At 50.0% G+C, this 15784-nt stretch overlaps 1 protein-coding gene across 2 annotated transcripts; it reads right to left on the bottom strand.

The window, feature by feature from the left end:
- Window positions 1-1093: 1093 nt before the first annotated feature.
- On the bottom strand, window positions 1094-14030 carry CEACAM19 (CEA cell adhesion molecule 19). Of its 2 annotated transcripts, XM_045379004.3 has the most exons (8): window positions 13810-13996; window positions 12836-13204; window positions 9382-9532; window positions 6724-6807; window positions 5338-5384; window positions 4361-4446; window positions 2822-2875; window positions 1214-2015 (listed from the first exon to the last, which is right to left on the bottom strand). In XM_045379004.3, the coding sequence occupies exons 1-8, from the start codon at window positions 13862-13864 to the stop codon at window positions 1962-1964; spliced, it is 900 nt and encodes a 299-aa protein (XP_045234939.1). In that variant the 5' UTR covers window positions 13865-13996; the 3' UTR covers window positions 1214-1961. The 2 variants fall into 2 exon arrangements, with proteins under 2 accessions (XP_045234940.1, XP_045234939.1); XM_045379005.3 differs by lacking the exon at window positions 6724-6807 and having other exon boundaries at window positions 1094-2015; window positions 13810-14030.
- Window positions 14031-15784: the final 1754 nt, after the last annotated feature.

Here is a 15784-nt window from a genome sequence, read left to right as displayed (position 1 = left end):
CCCCCTTCTGTCTTCAACACTCACAATGGCCCACGGAATCTTTCTCACACTGAATTGTTCTGACTCTGAAGTGCTGCCTTGACTTTCGGCTCCTTTTCCCATTTTCAAAGGGTTTTGCTTCCTTTGTTGTCATAGCCCCTCTGACTCACGCTTCCTGTGTCCTTCTTGATTATAAGGACCTGTGTGATTACATGAAGAGCCTGCCAGGGCAATCCAGGATAATCTCCCAAAAGCAGGATGCTGAACTTAATCACAGCTGCATTCTTTTGTCATATAACGTAACATTCATAGGGGTTAGGATGTAGACGTCACTGGGGGCCCGTTATTCAGCCTTTCACAGCACCCTGCTTCCCAGAGCCACAGTCTCGGCAGTGCCTTTCCTGGCCCTGCGCCACGTGCCCCTCCGTCCATCTCCTGACATCAACACCCACCCACCCTTTCCTGCTTCCCCACTCTCTCCACCACACTGGCCTGCTTGCTGCTCTTTTTTTTTGAGGCGGAGTCTTGCTCTGTCACCCAGATTGGAGTATAATGGTGTGATCTTGGCCCACTGCAAAATCCGCCTTCCAGTTTAAGCAATTTTCCTGCCTCAGCCTCCCCAGTTGCTCCATTTCCCCAATACACTTATCCCCATCTGACAGACAGCGCATGTTCATTATTTTATTTCCTGAGTCTCTCTTTATTTACAGGCGCCCACCACCATGCCCGGCTAATTTTTGTATTTTTAATAGAGATGGGATTTCACCATGTTGGCCAGGCTGGTCTTGAACCCTTGACCTCAAGTGACCTGCCTGCCTTGGCTTCCCAAAGTGCTGGGATTACAGGCGTGATCCACCATGCCCAGCCGCCTTGCTGCTCCTTAAATGTGCCAGGCATGCTCCTGCCCCGGGGCCTTTGCACTTGCTATTCTCTCTGCCTGGAATGCTCTTCCTCCAGAGCCCCACAAGGCTCCCTTCTTCCCCTCCTTCAAGTCTTTGCTCATTTGTCACCTTCTCAGCGAGGACCTCTCTGCCCTCTCTAATTAAAAATCTCAGTCCCCCAATACTCTCGACTCCCCTCCATTTCTCCAATACACTTATCCCCATCTGACAGACAGTGCATGTTCATTATTTTATTTCCTGAGTCTCTCCCCTGCCAGAGCGACCCTCTGGGAAAGCAGGAGTTTTGTTTTACTTTCTATCAAGGCTGCAAGAGTCTAGAACTGGGTCTGGCATACAGCAAAGGCTCATTTATTGCTGAATGAATGCGTAGATTGGGGGAGGGGAGGACAAGGTGAGGCCACATTTGGGACCGGGGCTGGGGTGGGGTGGAGAAGGGAGCTGCTGCCCAGAGGGACTCGGTGAGATTCAGGGTGGGGGCCAAGGCCAGCAGCTGGCAGCGGTTTCTGAGAGCGGCTGGGCCTGCCTGAACAGGGAAGGGGTCCGGCAGCCATGGTCACCTTGCTGGGACTGGCGTGTGGGGCCGCAGGCCTGTAAGGCTGGGCCTCTCTGCCACCTGAGGCCTGCATGGCGAGGTGTCTGCCTTGTCCCCAGGGGAAAAGACTCAGGGTCACTGGTGGAGTTGGGGTAGGGCATTGAGGACAGACAGTTGGGAGCCCAGCCAACTGCCTGGGAGGCAGGCCTGAGGCCACCCCCTTGTCCCCAGATATCCAGATCTTGGGGGACTTTGGCAGGGAAAGGGGCCAGAGCCTGATTTTCACAGGCACATGGCCCAGGCCAGCTTGCTGGAAGGAACAGACCGAAGGTGGGCATGCATTCAGGGGCTGTACAGGGACCCAGGCCTGTTACAGTCTCCTGTCCCCCTGCCAGGACACCTGCCCCATGTGCTGCTGAGTCCTTGGCCGAGTCCACCTCATCGGCCCCACAGCTCCCCATGGCCTTGTGCTGCTGGTCTCAGGTGTGAGGCTCCCAAGGGAGGGCTAGGGCCTTGTCTTCTCCCCGGCTGGCCTGGGCCAGGACTCATCAGGAGGTTGGCACCAGCTGGCAGTAGGGGGCAGGGTCGGGGTTTAGCAGGTCCTGCTTGGGGGGGAGAGAGAACAGAATTATGACTGGGTGGAGGGTGAGAGTCTTGGGGAGACAGAGAGGGACAGAGGATGAAAGACAGAGTGAGATGGGGAGAAATATATAGAGAGAAAGAATGGAAGAGCAAGGTGGAAAGAGAGTGAGACGCAGAGAAAAGAGGTCCTGGAAGAACCAGGAAATGAGGTGGACACAGTGACAGAGACAAAGAGGCAGGAGAGACAGAGAATGGAGAGAGAGACAGAGATGCAGAGAAACAAAGATGTGTAAAGAGATGCATCTTAGACAAGGCAGCATGAACAAACTGGAAACAGAGAAAGAGAGATTAAAAAGGACACAGCCAGAGAAATTGAGAGAGAGAGAGAGAGAGTCTAAGAAAGGGGAAGACAGACACACAGACATATGTAGGCCACTCAGAGAGAGACAGAGCCACAGGGACAGACAGCAGACAGGAGGGGATGGAGAGGGACTGAGCCCTGTGGTGGGGTTTCACTGGGGACCCGACTGGCTGTGTGGCCCCGGGCAATCCCCTGTCCCTCTCTGGGCCTTGTTCCTCCTGTGCAAATTCAAAGTTTTGGATCCCTTTTGCAAAGAAGGAAATCACAGCCTTGGGAGGAAAAGGGACTTGCCAGGGTCTCTCAGGGAGGCGGTTTGGGCTTCTCCGAGAGCTGAGACCATGAGGCTTGTGGGGACAAGGGGAGGAGAGCCCCCAGTTTTGGTTGTCTTGACCCCTCCCCACCCAGGCTTCGGGGCTCCTGGATCCATGGGATCCCCACCACCCCTCCCAGCTCCCAGCTCCATACCTCGTACTGGTGGTTCTCTGGCCCCGCCTGTAGGGGTGGGAGCGTGGGCAGGGGCTGCAAGGCAAGGACACAGGTGAGTGGGCGCTCGGCACCCCCACCCTCTAATCTTTGACCTTTGGTTCTGGGACACTCTCAGATTCCAAGTCCCCATCATCCCTCCCAGACTGCGAGGCCCCTGGGCAGAGGGGATTAGCTCCCTTGCACCTCAGCGTTCTCTTCTGACAAATGGGTACTGGGCCCCAGCTTTGTGTGGTATCCTGTCAACCACTCCGTTAACTCTCAGTCTACCCCTGTCAACACCTCTGGTTCTAAGCTCTTAGCCTTAGTGTTTTAAGTTTCTCTTATTTTTCGCTGTTTTAGAAAAAGACAGGATCTTGCTCTGTCACCCAGGCCAGAGTGCAGTGGTGCAATCATGGCTCACTGCAGCCTCAAACTCCTGGGTTCAAGGGATCCTCCCTCCTCAGCCTCCCTGGTAGCTGGGACTATAGGTGCACACCACCATGGCTAGCTAAAATTTTGTAGATATTTGTAGATATAAAATTTTGTAGATTTGTCTCGCTATGTTCCCCAGGCTGGTCTCAAATTCCCGGCCTCAAGTGATTCTCCCACCTTGGTCTCCCAAAGTGTTGGGATTTATAGGCGTGAGTCATCATGCCCAGCTAAGTTTTTCTTTTTTTTTTTTTTTTTTGAGATGGAGTCTCGCTCTGTTGCCCAGGCTGGAGTGCTGTGGCCGGATCTCAGCTCACTGCAAGCTCCGCCTCCCGGGTTCCCGCCATTCTCCTGCCTCAGCCTCCCAAGTAGCTGGGACTATAGGCGCCCGCCACCTCGCCCGGCTAGTTTTTTGTATTTTTTAGTAGAGACGGGGTTTCACCGTGTTAAGGTTTTTCTTTTTATTTAATCTAAATAACCTCTTTTTTTTTTTTTGGGACGGAGTCTCGCTCCTGTCACGTAGGCTGGAGTGCAGTGGCATGACCTCAGCTCACTGCAACCTCCACCTCCTGGGTTCAAGCGATTCTCCTTCCTCAGCCTCCCAAGTAGCTGCGATTACAGGCATGCACCATCACACCTGGCTAATTTTGCATTTTTAGTAGAGATGGGGTTTTGCCATGTTGGCCAGGCTGGTCTCAAACTCCTGACCTCAGGTGATCCACCCACCTCAGCCTCCCAAAGTGCTAGAATTATAGGCATGAGCCACCGCGCACAGCCTAAGTAACTCATTTTTATACACTTTTTGTTATATATATAAAACCTCCCCATTATAAAGGGAATAGCTGCTCAGTGCAGAAAACACAGACAAGTATAAAAGAAAAGAAGATAAAACCCACCCAGCACCCTTCACACCCCAGAGACAAATGCTGCTTCTGTTGTGCTGTTTCCTTCCAGTCTCTTTTCCTTAGGATTTTTACAAACAGGGAACAATATATAGAGAGTTGAGATTCCCAGACTTGGTGTCAAGGTGGCCCAGAGGACCACAGCCAGCTCAGAGGGGAGGTGCCTGTTAGCATTGGCTTCAGGGGAGAGGCTGGGGATGGGACTCACCTGGGCTGGGTTTATGGACTTCATGTCACTGATGGGGGACACCAGGAGGACCGGAGAGGGCATCACTTCATAGATGTTGTTGTCACCTGAAACAGGGGACAGGGGAGGTACCAGCTGACAGATGGGTCCCACAGGCCACTCTGGCTGCCTGTTGACATTCATTTATTTATTTATTCAACGAACATTTGTGAAAATTCTTCTTCTAGCCAAACCCAGTGCTGGGGACACAGTGGCGACCATGTCAATCCCGGGCCTGCCCTTCCGGGACTCACAGTCCTGTGGGGGACACAGACCAATCTCCAGAGTGACAACCTGGAGTGTTTAGGGCTGGAGTGGGGGGACTAGGGGTGGGTGGGAACCCAAGAGGGGGTGCCTAAGCAGCCTAGCACTCAGTGAGGGCTTCCTGGAGGGGGCATCTGAGATAGTAGAGAGAAGTAAGAGTGAAGCTAAGGCAGGAGAGGGTGAATGCAGAGGTCTGGTGAGAGAGCCAGCTGTGTTTCAGAAACGATGTTTGATCTGTCTTATGAAGGGCCTTGAGAACCATGTTAAGGAGACTAAACTTTGTCCCAAGGGCACAGGGGAGCCATGGAGGGCCTTTGAGCAGAGGAGTAACAGGATCAGAATTTTAGAAAGATCTTGTCTCGGGATGGGTTGGAGGTGTCTGGAGGCTGGGAGACCAGTGAGGAGCTGGGTGTGGGGGGGTCTAGGAGGCTGTTAGTGGCCTGTGGGGGTGGATAGGATCCACTCACATGATGGGATGGGGGTGCCAGCCATTGAGAAGAAGAGAGAAAGCAGGTTTGGGGTGGTGCCGATGTGCTCAGATTATGTGGGTGGAGTTCAGGGGGCCCCAAGGAGGTCTCGGGCAGGTGCATTGGGAGACCCCTGAGTGAGGGAGAATAAGGGGGCTTGTGGCTATGGGAGAGAAGGGAGGAGCTGAGAGGAGGGCTAGGTAGTGAGATCTGGGGCTCTTGCCTTACCAGCATCATGAGCAGGGCCCAATTCTGGTTTCTCTGTGGTCGCCATCCTGGGGACACATGGAGGGAATTGATATTAGGATAGAGAGACACTCGGGTGGATGGAGAGAGACTTAGAGAGGCTGGAAATCCCACCAGGCCCCTGAAAGCCACATGGTCTCTCCTTCAGAGTGAGCTAGGATGAGGCCTGAACTATCCCAGACTCTTATTCCATAATCCCCATCCGCAGTCCCTCAGTTTCCCTAGCCACCACCTCATGCCAATGAGCAACGTTCTCCAGACATCACAGACATCACCATTTACAGAGATCACCCACATGGTCCTGCTCCATCCATCTGTCTTAGATTTCCTTAATGTTTCTCTTTATATTGATTCATTTGAATATCCTTATTTATTTTTTATTTTTATTTTTATTTTTTTTTGAGACAGAGTCTCGCTCTGTCGCCCAGGCTGGAGTGCAATGGCGTGATGTCAGCTCACTGCAACCTCCGCCTCCTAGGTTCAAGGGATTCTCTTGCCTCTGCCTTCCAAGTAGCTGGGATTACAGGTGTGTGCCACCATGCTCGGCTAATTTTTTTTTTGTTTTTGAGACGGAGTCTCGCTCTGTTGCCCAGGCTGGAGTGTAGTGGTGCAATCTCAGCTCACTGCAAGCTCTGCCTCCCAGGTTCACGACATTCTCCTGTCTCAGCCTCCCTAGTAGCTGGGACTACAGGCACCCGCCACCATGCCCGGCTAATTTTTTGTATTTTTAGTAGAGATGGGGTTTCACCGTGTTAGCCAGGATGGTCTCGATCTGCTGACCTCGTGATCAGCTCGCCTTGGCCTCCCAAAGTGCTGGGATTACAGACGTGAGGCACCACACCCGGCCCATGCTTGGATAATTTTGTATTGTTAGTAGAGACAGGTTTTCACCATGTTCGTCAGGTTGGTCTCGAACTCCTGACCTCAAGTGATTCACCCGCCTTGGCCTCCCAAAATACTGGGATTACAGGTGTGAGTCACTCACCCGTCCTGAATACCCTTAATTTAAAAAGTACACTGGAACCAAGTGAAGTGGCTCATGACTATACTCTCAGCACACTGGGAGACCAAGGCAGGAGAATTTTTTGAGGCCAGGAGTTTGAGACCTGCCTGACCCACAAAGTGAGATTCCGTCTCTACAAAAATTAACCAGGCGTGGTGGTGCGCACCTGGGGTCCCAGCTACTTGGGAGACTCGGGGTGGGAGGATAGTTTGAACCAGGGAGGTCGAGGCTACAGTGAGCTATGATTGCACCACTGCACCCCAACCTGGGCAATAGAGTGAGACTTTGAGTCTGAAACAAAAGTACTCTTGACACCACTATAGCGAGTTTGTTAATTCACCAAATAAGTATTTACAAGCACCAACCATGTGCTGGGCGTCACTGAAGGCACTGGGGACACAGCAGAGCACAAGATGGACAGAGATCCCTGGCTCCCTGGAGCAGGCAGTCTAGCGGGGAAAGAGAGGGGAAGAAAATTGGAGTAAAGCATTGACAGTAGAATATCAGAGAGCAACATTCCTTCCCTATGAAGGAAAATGGAGAGGGGGGAGGGGGTGGAAGGTGTGCGTGCAGTTTTGAGTACAAAAAATAATAATTGACTGGGTGCAGGGGCTCACTCCTGTAATCCCAGCACTTTGGGAGGCCAAGGCGGGCAGATCACCTGAGGTCAGGATTTGAGACCATCCTGGCCAACATGGTGAAACCCTGTCTCTACTAAAAATACAAAAATTAGCCAGGCGATGTGGTGGGTGCCTGTAATTCCAGCTACTCAGGAAGCTGAGGCAGCATAATCGCTTGAACCCGTGAAGGGGAGGTTGCAGTGAGCTGAGATCGTGCCACTGGATTCCAGCCTGGGCGACAAGAGCAAAACAAGAAGCAAGCAAGCTTGGAAATGGTGCATTCCTGTAGTCCCAGCTACTTCGGGAGCTAAGATGGGAGGATGGCTTGAGCCCAGCAATTCAAGACCAGCCAGGGCAACACAGGGAGATCTTATTTTTACAAAAAGTAAAAAATAAGCTAGGTATGGTGGTGCATGCCTGTAATTCGAGCATTTTGGGAGGCTGAGGTGGAAGGATCACTTAAGGCCAGGAGTTTGAGGTCAGCTTGGGCAACATAGCAAGACCCCATCTCTACAAAAAATAATAATACAGATAATTAGCCAGGTGTGGTAGCACAGGCCTGTGGTCCCAGTTACCCAGGAGGCTGAGGTGGGAGAATCACTTGAGCCCAGGAGTCTGAGGCTGTAGTAAACTATGATCACGCCACTGCACTCCAGCCTGGGTGATAGAGCAAGACCTTGTCTCTCTAAAAAAGAAAAAAGAAATAGACCAGGCGCAGTGGCTCACGCCTGTAATTCCAGTACTTTGGGAGGCCGAGGCCGGCGGATTGCCTGAGATTAGGAGTTTGAGACCACTCAGGGCAACATGGTGAAACCCCATCTCTACTAAAATACAAAAAAATTAGCCGGGTGTTGTGGTGCATGCCTGTAGTCCCAGCTACTTGGGAGGCTGAGGCACGAAATTGCTTGAGCCCCGGAGGCAGAGATTGCAGTGAGCCAAGATTGCTCCACTGCACTGCGGCAAGACTGTCTCAAAAAAAAAGAAGAAGGAAGAAGGAAGAAGGAAGAAGGAAGAAGAGGAAGAGGAAGAGGAAGAAGGAAGAGGAAGAAGAGGAAGAAAGAAGAAAGAAGGAAGAAGAAGAAGAAGAAGAAGAAGAAGAAGAAGAAGAAGAAGAAGAAGAAGAAGAAGAAGAAGAAGAAGAAGAAGAAGAAGAAGAAGAAGAAGAAGAAATCCATGGCACATAAGGAAGAGTTAGGAAAGGAGACAAAATTGCTGCTTTCAAATTCTGGGAACTGGTGAGTGGCAGAAAAATTAGACATCTTATCTACAATCAGTTCAGAATCAATTTCAAGAGACAAAGTTCTGAAGACGCTGATGTCATAAGAAAGGAATTTTTCACGAATAGACTCTCCCTGGGGGAAACAGGACCCCAACTCTCTCTCTCTCCCCACAAAGAGGTAGGTGGCATCTGATAGCTTTGCCTGCCGCTGGCCACTCCCCTTCTTTGACAATAGCATCCAGTTTTCCTTTGGAGGGCTGGTCTACACTCTCAATTCATTTGATTAAACGGAGTTGGATCTATCCCAGGCTCTGGGGCTGCACAAATAGCCCAAGTTTGGCCAATCAGGGCTTTCCCTGGCCACCAACCCCTGGCCACAGTGATTGGGTCATGAAAAGTCAAGTGATCTGAGTTAAGCCAATGAGAGGTAGACTTGGGGCTTTTGCTGGAACTACCAGGAACAAGGTTGTCTCCTTGCTAGGAATGGCTGAACCGGTGGAGTATAAGCCTGCCCCTTGGGAGTGATCTTGTCGCAACAGGGGAGAGCCTGCCTAAGAATGAAGCCACCGAAGAAAAATACAGAGTTGAGGAGTATATAAAGGAGTCACTTGAGAACACTGAGCCCCTGGATGCAGCCCTACCTGAAGTTAATAAGTTATGTAGTATTAAACAATTCCTTGTTTTTGGGCAGGGAACAGTGGCGCATGCCTGTATTCTCAGCACTTTGGGAGGCCAAGGCTGGAAGATCACTTGAGCCCAGGAGTTCAAGACCAGCCTGGGCAAAACCTCATCTCTACAAAAAAAAAAAAAAAAAATTAGCCAGGCCTGGTGATGCACACCTGTAGTCTCAGCTACCTGGGAGGCTGAGGTGAAAGAATCACCTGAGCCCAGGGAGGTCGAGGCTGCAGTGAGTCGTGATTGCACCACTGCACTCCAGCCTGGGTGACAGAGCGAGACCCTGTCTAAAATTCCTTGTTTTTGGTAAGTCAGTTTAAGAATAGGTTTCCTGTCCCTTGCAATGCAGAATTCTGTTTTACACAGGATAGAAAGATCCTTTTCACCCCAGGAGTTCCAAGATTTGATGAGATTGTGTATGAGCCGGATGATGTGACTTGTGGAGGAATCCACGGGGCTTGAGAAGACAGTGGGAGGAGACAGGAGAGGGACGCCTGGGGACCCTGTACCTGTGGCTCTGGCCCTTCCAGTTCCTTGTCACCAGGAGATAGGCAATGCAGCTGATGAGAAGGGCCCCAGCAGCAAGAGATCCAATGATGGTGGCTGCCAGGATCCCAGCGTTGGTGGGCAGGTGTGTACTGGGTAGTTCCTTATTCTTTTCTGAGGGATGAGAGAAAGAAAGAGAGAGAGGGGGGACTGTGCGACGTCTCCTGAGGGCTCCCCCAATCCCCCACCGACTGTATCAGTGACTGCCTGGAGAACTGAGGTGCAGTTTCCTATTTCTAGCCCAGAGCTTTCTCCTGCTTTTCAGATTTGAGTATCCAACCATCTGGGTGGCACATAAAATCCAACATGTCCCAGTGGGCCGGGCGCGTTGCTCACGCTTGTAATCTCAGCAATTTGGGAGGCTGAGGTGGGAGGATCACTTGAGCCCAGGAGTTCGAGACCAGCCTGGGCAACATAGTGAGACCCTATCTCTATTAAAAAAATTTTCAACATGTCCCAGATGGAACTCCTCAGCTCTCCCCTATCTCAATGTCACCAGTTCCCTAGGGTTTCATATGATCCTCACAGCACATCCAAAATCTGTTTGCTGACAAGCTCCCCAACTCTACCTCATCAAATTGATTTTTTTTTTCTTTTTTGAAACAGCATCTCACTCTGTTGCCCAGACTGGAGTGCAATGTCATGATCGTGGTTCACTGCAGCCTCGAATTCCTGGGCTTTAAGCCATCCTCCCACCTCAGTCTCCCAAGTAGCTGGGCTACAGGCACACACCACTACTCCTGGCTAATTTTAAAATTTTTTGTAAAGAAGAGGTGTCACTAAATTACTCAGGCTGGTCTCAAATTCCTGTACTCAAGCAGTTCTCCCGCCTTGGCCTCCCAAAGTGTTGGAATTACAGATGTGAGTCATCGAGCCCAGAGCCAATCTGCTTTGCTTTTTCTCACCTCAGTTGATGATACCTGAATCCTTTTAGCAGAAGGATGAGGTTCTGGGCTGTGTTTTGCAGGAGATGTAGGGGACTCGGAGGATTCTTAAATTGGACTTGCCAGAATTAAGACCATGCCTACCTGGCTCTTACCCTCTGACCTCCCCGCTTTACTCTCAAACTGGACATCTGTTCTATCCCAACCCTTCTTGGCAGCTAAGCTCATAGATTACGAGATCCTAATGCTGCCTACTGGCTGTGTGACCTTGGGCAAATTACTCCATCTCTCTGTGACTTGGTTCGTCTGTGAAATGAGAATAATACGAATGCCTAGCTCTTAGGGTTGTTATGAAGTTTGAAATACACACACACACACACACACACACACACACACACACACACACACACACACTGTTCTCTCAATGATCCAACAAAGAAACTCTATGCCATTTTACAGATAAGGAAACTGAGGCATGGAACAGTAAATTGCCTTGCCTGATGGCTCACTATAAGTGCAGTGCTGGGATCATACCCAGGCCACCTGAACTCCCTAATGACCACGCTGTGCAGCTTCCAAAAGGGGCACCTGTGACCTGGGAGCCCTGGAAACGTGGGGAGAAGCCACCTCAGGCTCCATGAGTGAAGTAAGGACTGTTGTCTCCAACCGGACTAGAGGGTCATTTTATGCAGATTTGTGTAATCAAATGAATGCATGTGTTGAATTAACTTTTGCCTATTTCATCTGTTTCTCTAAAATTTTTTCTATCCACTGTCCAAAACCCATTTTAAAATTTAACTAGGGACCAGGAGTGGTGGCTCACGCCTGCCAGCATTTTAGGAGGCTGAGGTGGGTGGATCACCTGAGCTCAGGAGTTGGAGACCAGCCTGGGCAACATGGCGAAACCCAGTCACTACCAATAAATAAAAAAAAATTAGCCGGATGTGATGGCACACGCCTACAGTCCCAGCTACATGGGAAGCTGAGGTGGGAGGATCACTTGAGCCTGGGAGGTGGAGGTTACAGTGAGCCGAGACTGGGCATGATGGCTTACTCTTGTAATCCCAGGACTGGGAGGCCAAGGTGGAAGGATTGCTTGAGGCCAGGAGTTTGAGACCAGCCTGAGCAATACCAGTAAGACCCTGTCTCCACAATTTTTTTTTTTTAAAGGCATGCAATCTATTTACAAGTGCTCTACCCTCATGATCTAATCACCTCCCACAAGCCCCACTTTTTTATTTTTTGAGATGGAGTCTTGCTCTGTTGCCCAGGCTGGAGTTCAGTGGCATGATCTTGGTTCACTGCAACCTCTGCCTCCCGGGTTCAAGTGATTCTCCTGCCTCAGCCTCCCATGTGGCTGGCATTAGAGGCACTTGCCACCATGCCCAGCTAATCTTTGTATTTTTTAGTAGAGCCAGGGTTTCACCATGTTGGCCAGGCTGATCTCGAACTCCTGACCTCAGGTGATCCACCCACTTCAGGCTCTCAAAATGCTGGGATTGCAGGTATGAGCCACTGTGCTTGGGTGGGACCCAAGTCCCACCTTTTAATACCATCATCTTGGAGTTTAGGATTTCAGCATACGAATTCTGGGGTGATATGCATCCTGTGGAAATGCCAAGGGGCCACAGCACCTCCATCCCTCAATCAGCTTCTTCTTGTCTCTCCTCTAAGGTCACTTCTTGAGTGAGGTCTCCCTGATGACCCCCCTTCCCATGTCACATCATTCTGGTTCATGTTCTTTACTCAGCAAGTCATAACCACTGCGTGCCTCTATTTTTCAATCTGTAAAATGGAGACAATAATGGCACCCACCTCATGGAGTTGTTTTAAGGTAAAAATGAGTAAATATAGGGTAGTGGTTCTCAACCAGGGGTGATTCTTATCCCAGGCTGGAGACATTTGGTAATATCTGAAGACATTTTTGATTGTCATGACTAGGAAGGTGCTACTGGTACCCAGTGAGTAGAGGCCAGGGGTGCTGCTGAAATCTCTGCAACGCACAAACCCTCTAGTGGGAAGAACTGGCCAATACAAAACATCAGTAGTGCTGAAGCTGAGAAACTATGCTTTAGGGAAAAGGTTTAAGATGGTGCCTGGCTCTTCACAAGCACCCAAGAAATGCCAGCTGTCATTATTGTCCACCATCCTGTTCCTCACACTTTGCCCCAAGTGGATTCATCAGTAAATACTCGCCTTATGAACATAAAGATTGAGGGATGCATTCCTCACAACCAGGCATACAGTAAGTGCTCAATTAAAATGTGGTTAATGTCAGTGCATGTGAAAGGTAAACGAGATGGTACATTCTCCAGTGTCAGGCACAAGGCAGGCATTTCATAGATATTTTATTAGTTAATGCATGTGAGGGTTAAAGACTATCTCTGGGGACTGGTACACAGTAGACGCTCAATATGTGTCAAGTGAATGAATGAGAGGACCAAATGAAATGGTGTTTGCACAGCACCTGGTGCATGGTAGCTGCTCAGGGCTCATTAGCTTCCTCACCTTATCCCCAGACCCTAACACTTACCAGCTACCTGGACCTCAGTCTTGGCCTTCATAGTCCATTCAGAGTTGATGGTAACGGCTACTTGGTAGGTGCCACTGTCTGTAGGCTGGGCGCGGCGCAGCAGCATAGAACCATTGGGAAAGCCCACGATGTCTCGCTGTCCCATGGCACTGCCATCCCTCTGGGGCCGTTGTATCCCAGGGATGTAGGTAAATAGCCTCGTGCCTCCATACATCTCCTCCCCCAGGTACCAGTTGAAGTCCTGGAAGGTGTCTGGGACACCCTGGACTGACAGGAGAAGGTCCTGATTCTTTTGAGGCTGTTCTGGAACCTTCTGGATGTGGAGGGCTGCCTGGGAGCCTTGGAGCATCCAGAGAACCAGGATTGAGGCTGTGGGAAGTTATAGGGAAGGGCTGAGATCAGGGGTGTTGCCAGGGACCATGGCATGCTCCTCTCTAGATACAGATCTTCAGCCGGGAGCAAGGACTTTGAGTGCTGCTCATTGGAAACAATGCTGGGATTGATTAGTGATGTCTGCCCTGGGTGCAGGCGTGGGAACATAGGCATAGATACCACAGATTTGCCATCCTATTGATCCAGAGGTTTTTCTACCTTGAGATGCTGTGTGGCCTGCTTCTAAACACATGGACTCTCTGAATTCATTCATTCATTTATTCAACTAATACTTATAGGCATATGTAATATATAAACCATAATACCAACTATATATAATACATCTAAACTTCCTTCAATTTCTAGACACTGGAGATATAGCAGGGAACCAAACATACATAAATTCCTGACTTCATGGTCCTAACATTATGGAAAATTCCATAGATAAAATGGCAATGAGGCTGTGATTCTGTTGCCCCTCCCCCATCATACTCTCATTTCATCCTCTCAGGTAATCTTTCCCTACTTCTAAGAGGAAACTTCAATCTCTGGGCTGAGTCCTCATTTTTCCCCTCGGCCTTTAGGGTCTATTTCCTCCTTACCTGAGAGCAGGAGGCTCTTTGAGAAGCAGCCCTGGGTCCCCATGGGAATCTCCATCTTGGCGTCTTGTGGAAATGCCAAGGGGCCACGAGCTGGACACTAAGGGGGCCAGAGGGGTGGGCCCTGGCTGTCTGAAGTAGGCCAGCTCAGTGGGGATCCCAGGGGTGCCTTAGAGACACCGCTGAGGCTGGCCCAGCCCCAGCATGCCCTGTCCATGGGCTCTGGAGGCTCCACCTATACTCCTTGGGATGGAAGCACAGACAGAGGTTGAACCAGTTTTTCAGGGTGACTGGGGAACTTCCCAGGACTCCTCCCCTGACCCTCTTCAACCTCTTTTTCTCATTCAGCGTGACTACAACAGCAGTCACTATAGCAATAGTCATAGCAGCTGCTGTTTGAGCAATTCCCCTAGGTTTGCTCAAACACACACTACCTCATTCAGCAGCCACCATAAATAACTGTTCCCATTGCACAGATGTGGAAACAGAGGCCCAGGAAAAGAAACAAGTCTGCCAATAGACAGAGGTGGGATTTCACCTGTGACTGACTCACTTGAAGGCTCTGAGACAGGCCGGGTGCGGTAGCTCACGTCTGTAATCCCAGCACTTTGGGAGGCCAAGGTGGGTAGATCATGAAGTGAGGAGTTTGAGACCAGCCTGGCCAACATGGTGAAACCCTGTCTCTACTAAAAATACAAAAATTAGTCAGGCATGGTGGTGGGTGCTTGTAATCCCAGCAACTGTGTAGGCTGAGGCAGGAGAATCACTTGAACCTGGGAGGCAAGGGGTTGCAGGGAGCCAAGATCACGCCACTGCACACTAGCCTGGGTGACAGAGCGAGACATTGTCTCAAAAAAAAAAAAAAAAAAAAAAAAAAAAAAAAAAAAAAGCTGTTAGCCTAGTGGTTTTTTATTTTAATTAATTTATTTTTTTTGAGATGGAGTTTCGTCTTGTTGCCCAGACTGGAGTGCAATGGCGTAATCTCGGTTCACCGCAACCTCTGCCACCAGGATTCAAGTGATCCTCCCACTCAGCCTCCCGAGTACCTGGGATTACAGGCATGCGCCACCACGCCCAGCTAATTTTGTATTTTTAGTAGAGACGGGGTTTCTCCATGTTGGTCAGGCTGGTCTTGAACTCCTGACCTCAGGTGATCTGCCCACCTCGGCCTTCCAAAGTGCTGGGATTACAGGCGTGAGCCACCGTGCTCGGCCTGTTTTTTTTTTTTTTTTTTTTCTTGAGTCAGGGTCTTGCTCTGTCTTTCCATTCACGAACATTATTTTGTAGTTTTTAAGAGTGTGTGTGGTTTTTTTTTTTGAGATGCTGTGTCACCCAGGCTGGAGTACAGTGGCACAGTCTCAGTTTACTGCAATCTTCCCAGGTTCAAGCGATTCTTCTGCCTCAGCCTTCTGAGTAGCTGGGATTACAGGCATGTGTTACTATGCCCGGCTAATTTTTGTATTTTTAATAGAGATGGGGTTTCGCCATGTTGGCCAGGCTGGTCTCAGACTCCTGATCTCAGATGATCCTCCTGCCTCAGCCTCCCAAAGTGCTAGGAGTATAGGCATGAGCCACTGCACCCAGCCCCAGAGTGTATGTTTTGTACTTTTCTGGATCATGTTTATTCCAAGTGTGTTATTCTTGTTTTTTTTTTTTGTTTTTTGTTTTTTGAAGACAGGGTCTCACTCTGTTGCCCAGGCTGGAGTATAGTGGCATGATCATTGCTCACTGTAGCCTCCAACTCCTGGGCTCAAGCAATCCTTCCATCTCAGCCTCCTGAGTAGCTGGGACCACAGTTGTACACTAACATCCCTGGCTAATTTTTTTATGTTTTGTAGAGATGGGATCTCACTATGTTGCCCCAGGCTGGTGTTGAACTCCTGGGCTCAAGTGAACCTCCTACCTTGGCTTCCCAAAGTACTGGGATTACAGATGTGACCCACCACACCTGGCTTAGCCTAGTTTATAAAAAGCATTC

This window comes from Macaca fascicularis, chromosome 19 (assembly GCF_037993035.2).
Source record: "Macaca fascicularis isolate 582-1 chromosome 19, T2T-MFA8v1.1".
Classification (NCBI taxonomy): domain Eukaryota; kingdom Metazoa; phylum Chordata; class Mammalia; order Primates; family Cercopithecidae; genus Macaca; species Macaca fascicularis.
This window is presented reverse-complemented; position numbering and strand designations above follow the sequence as displayed.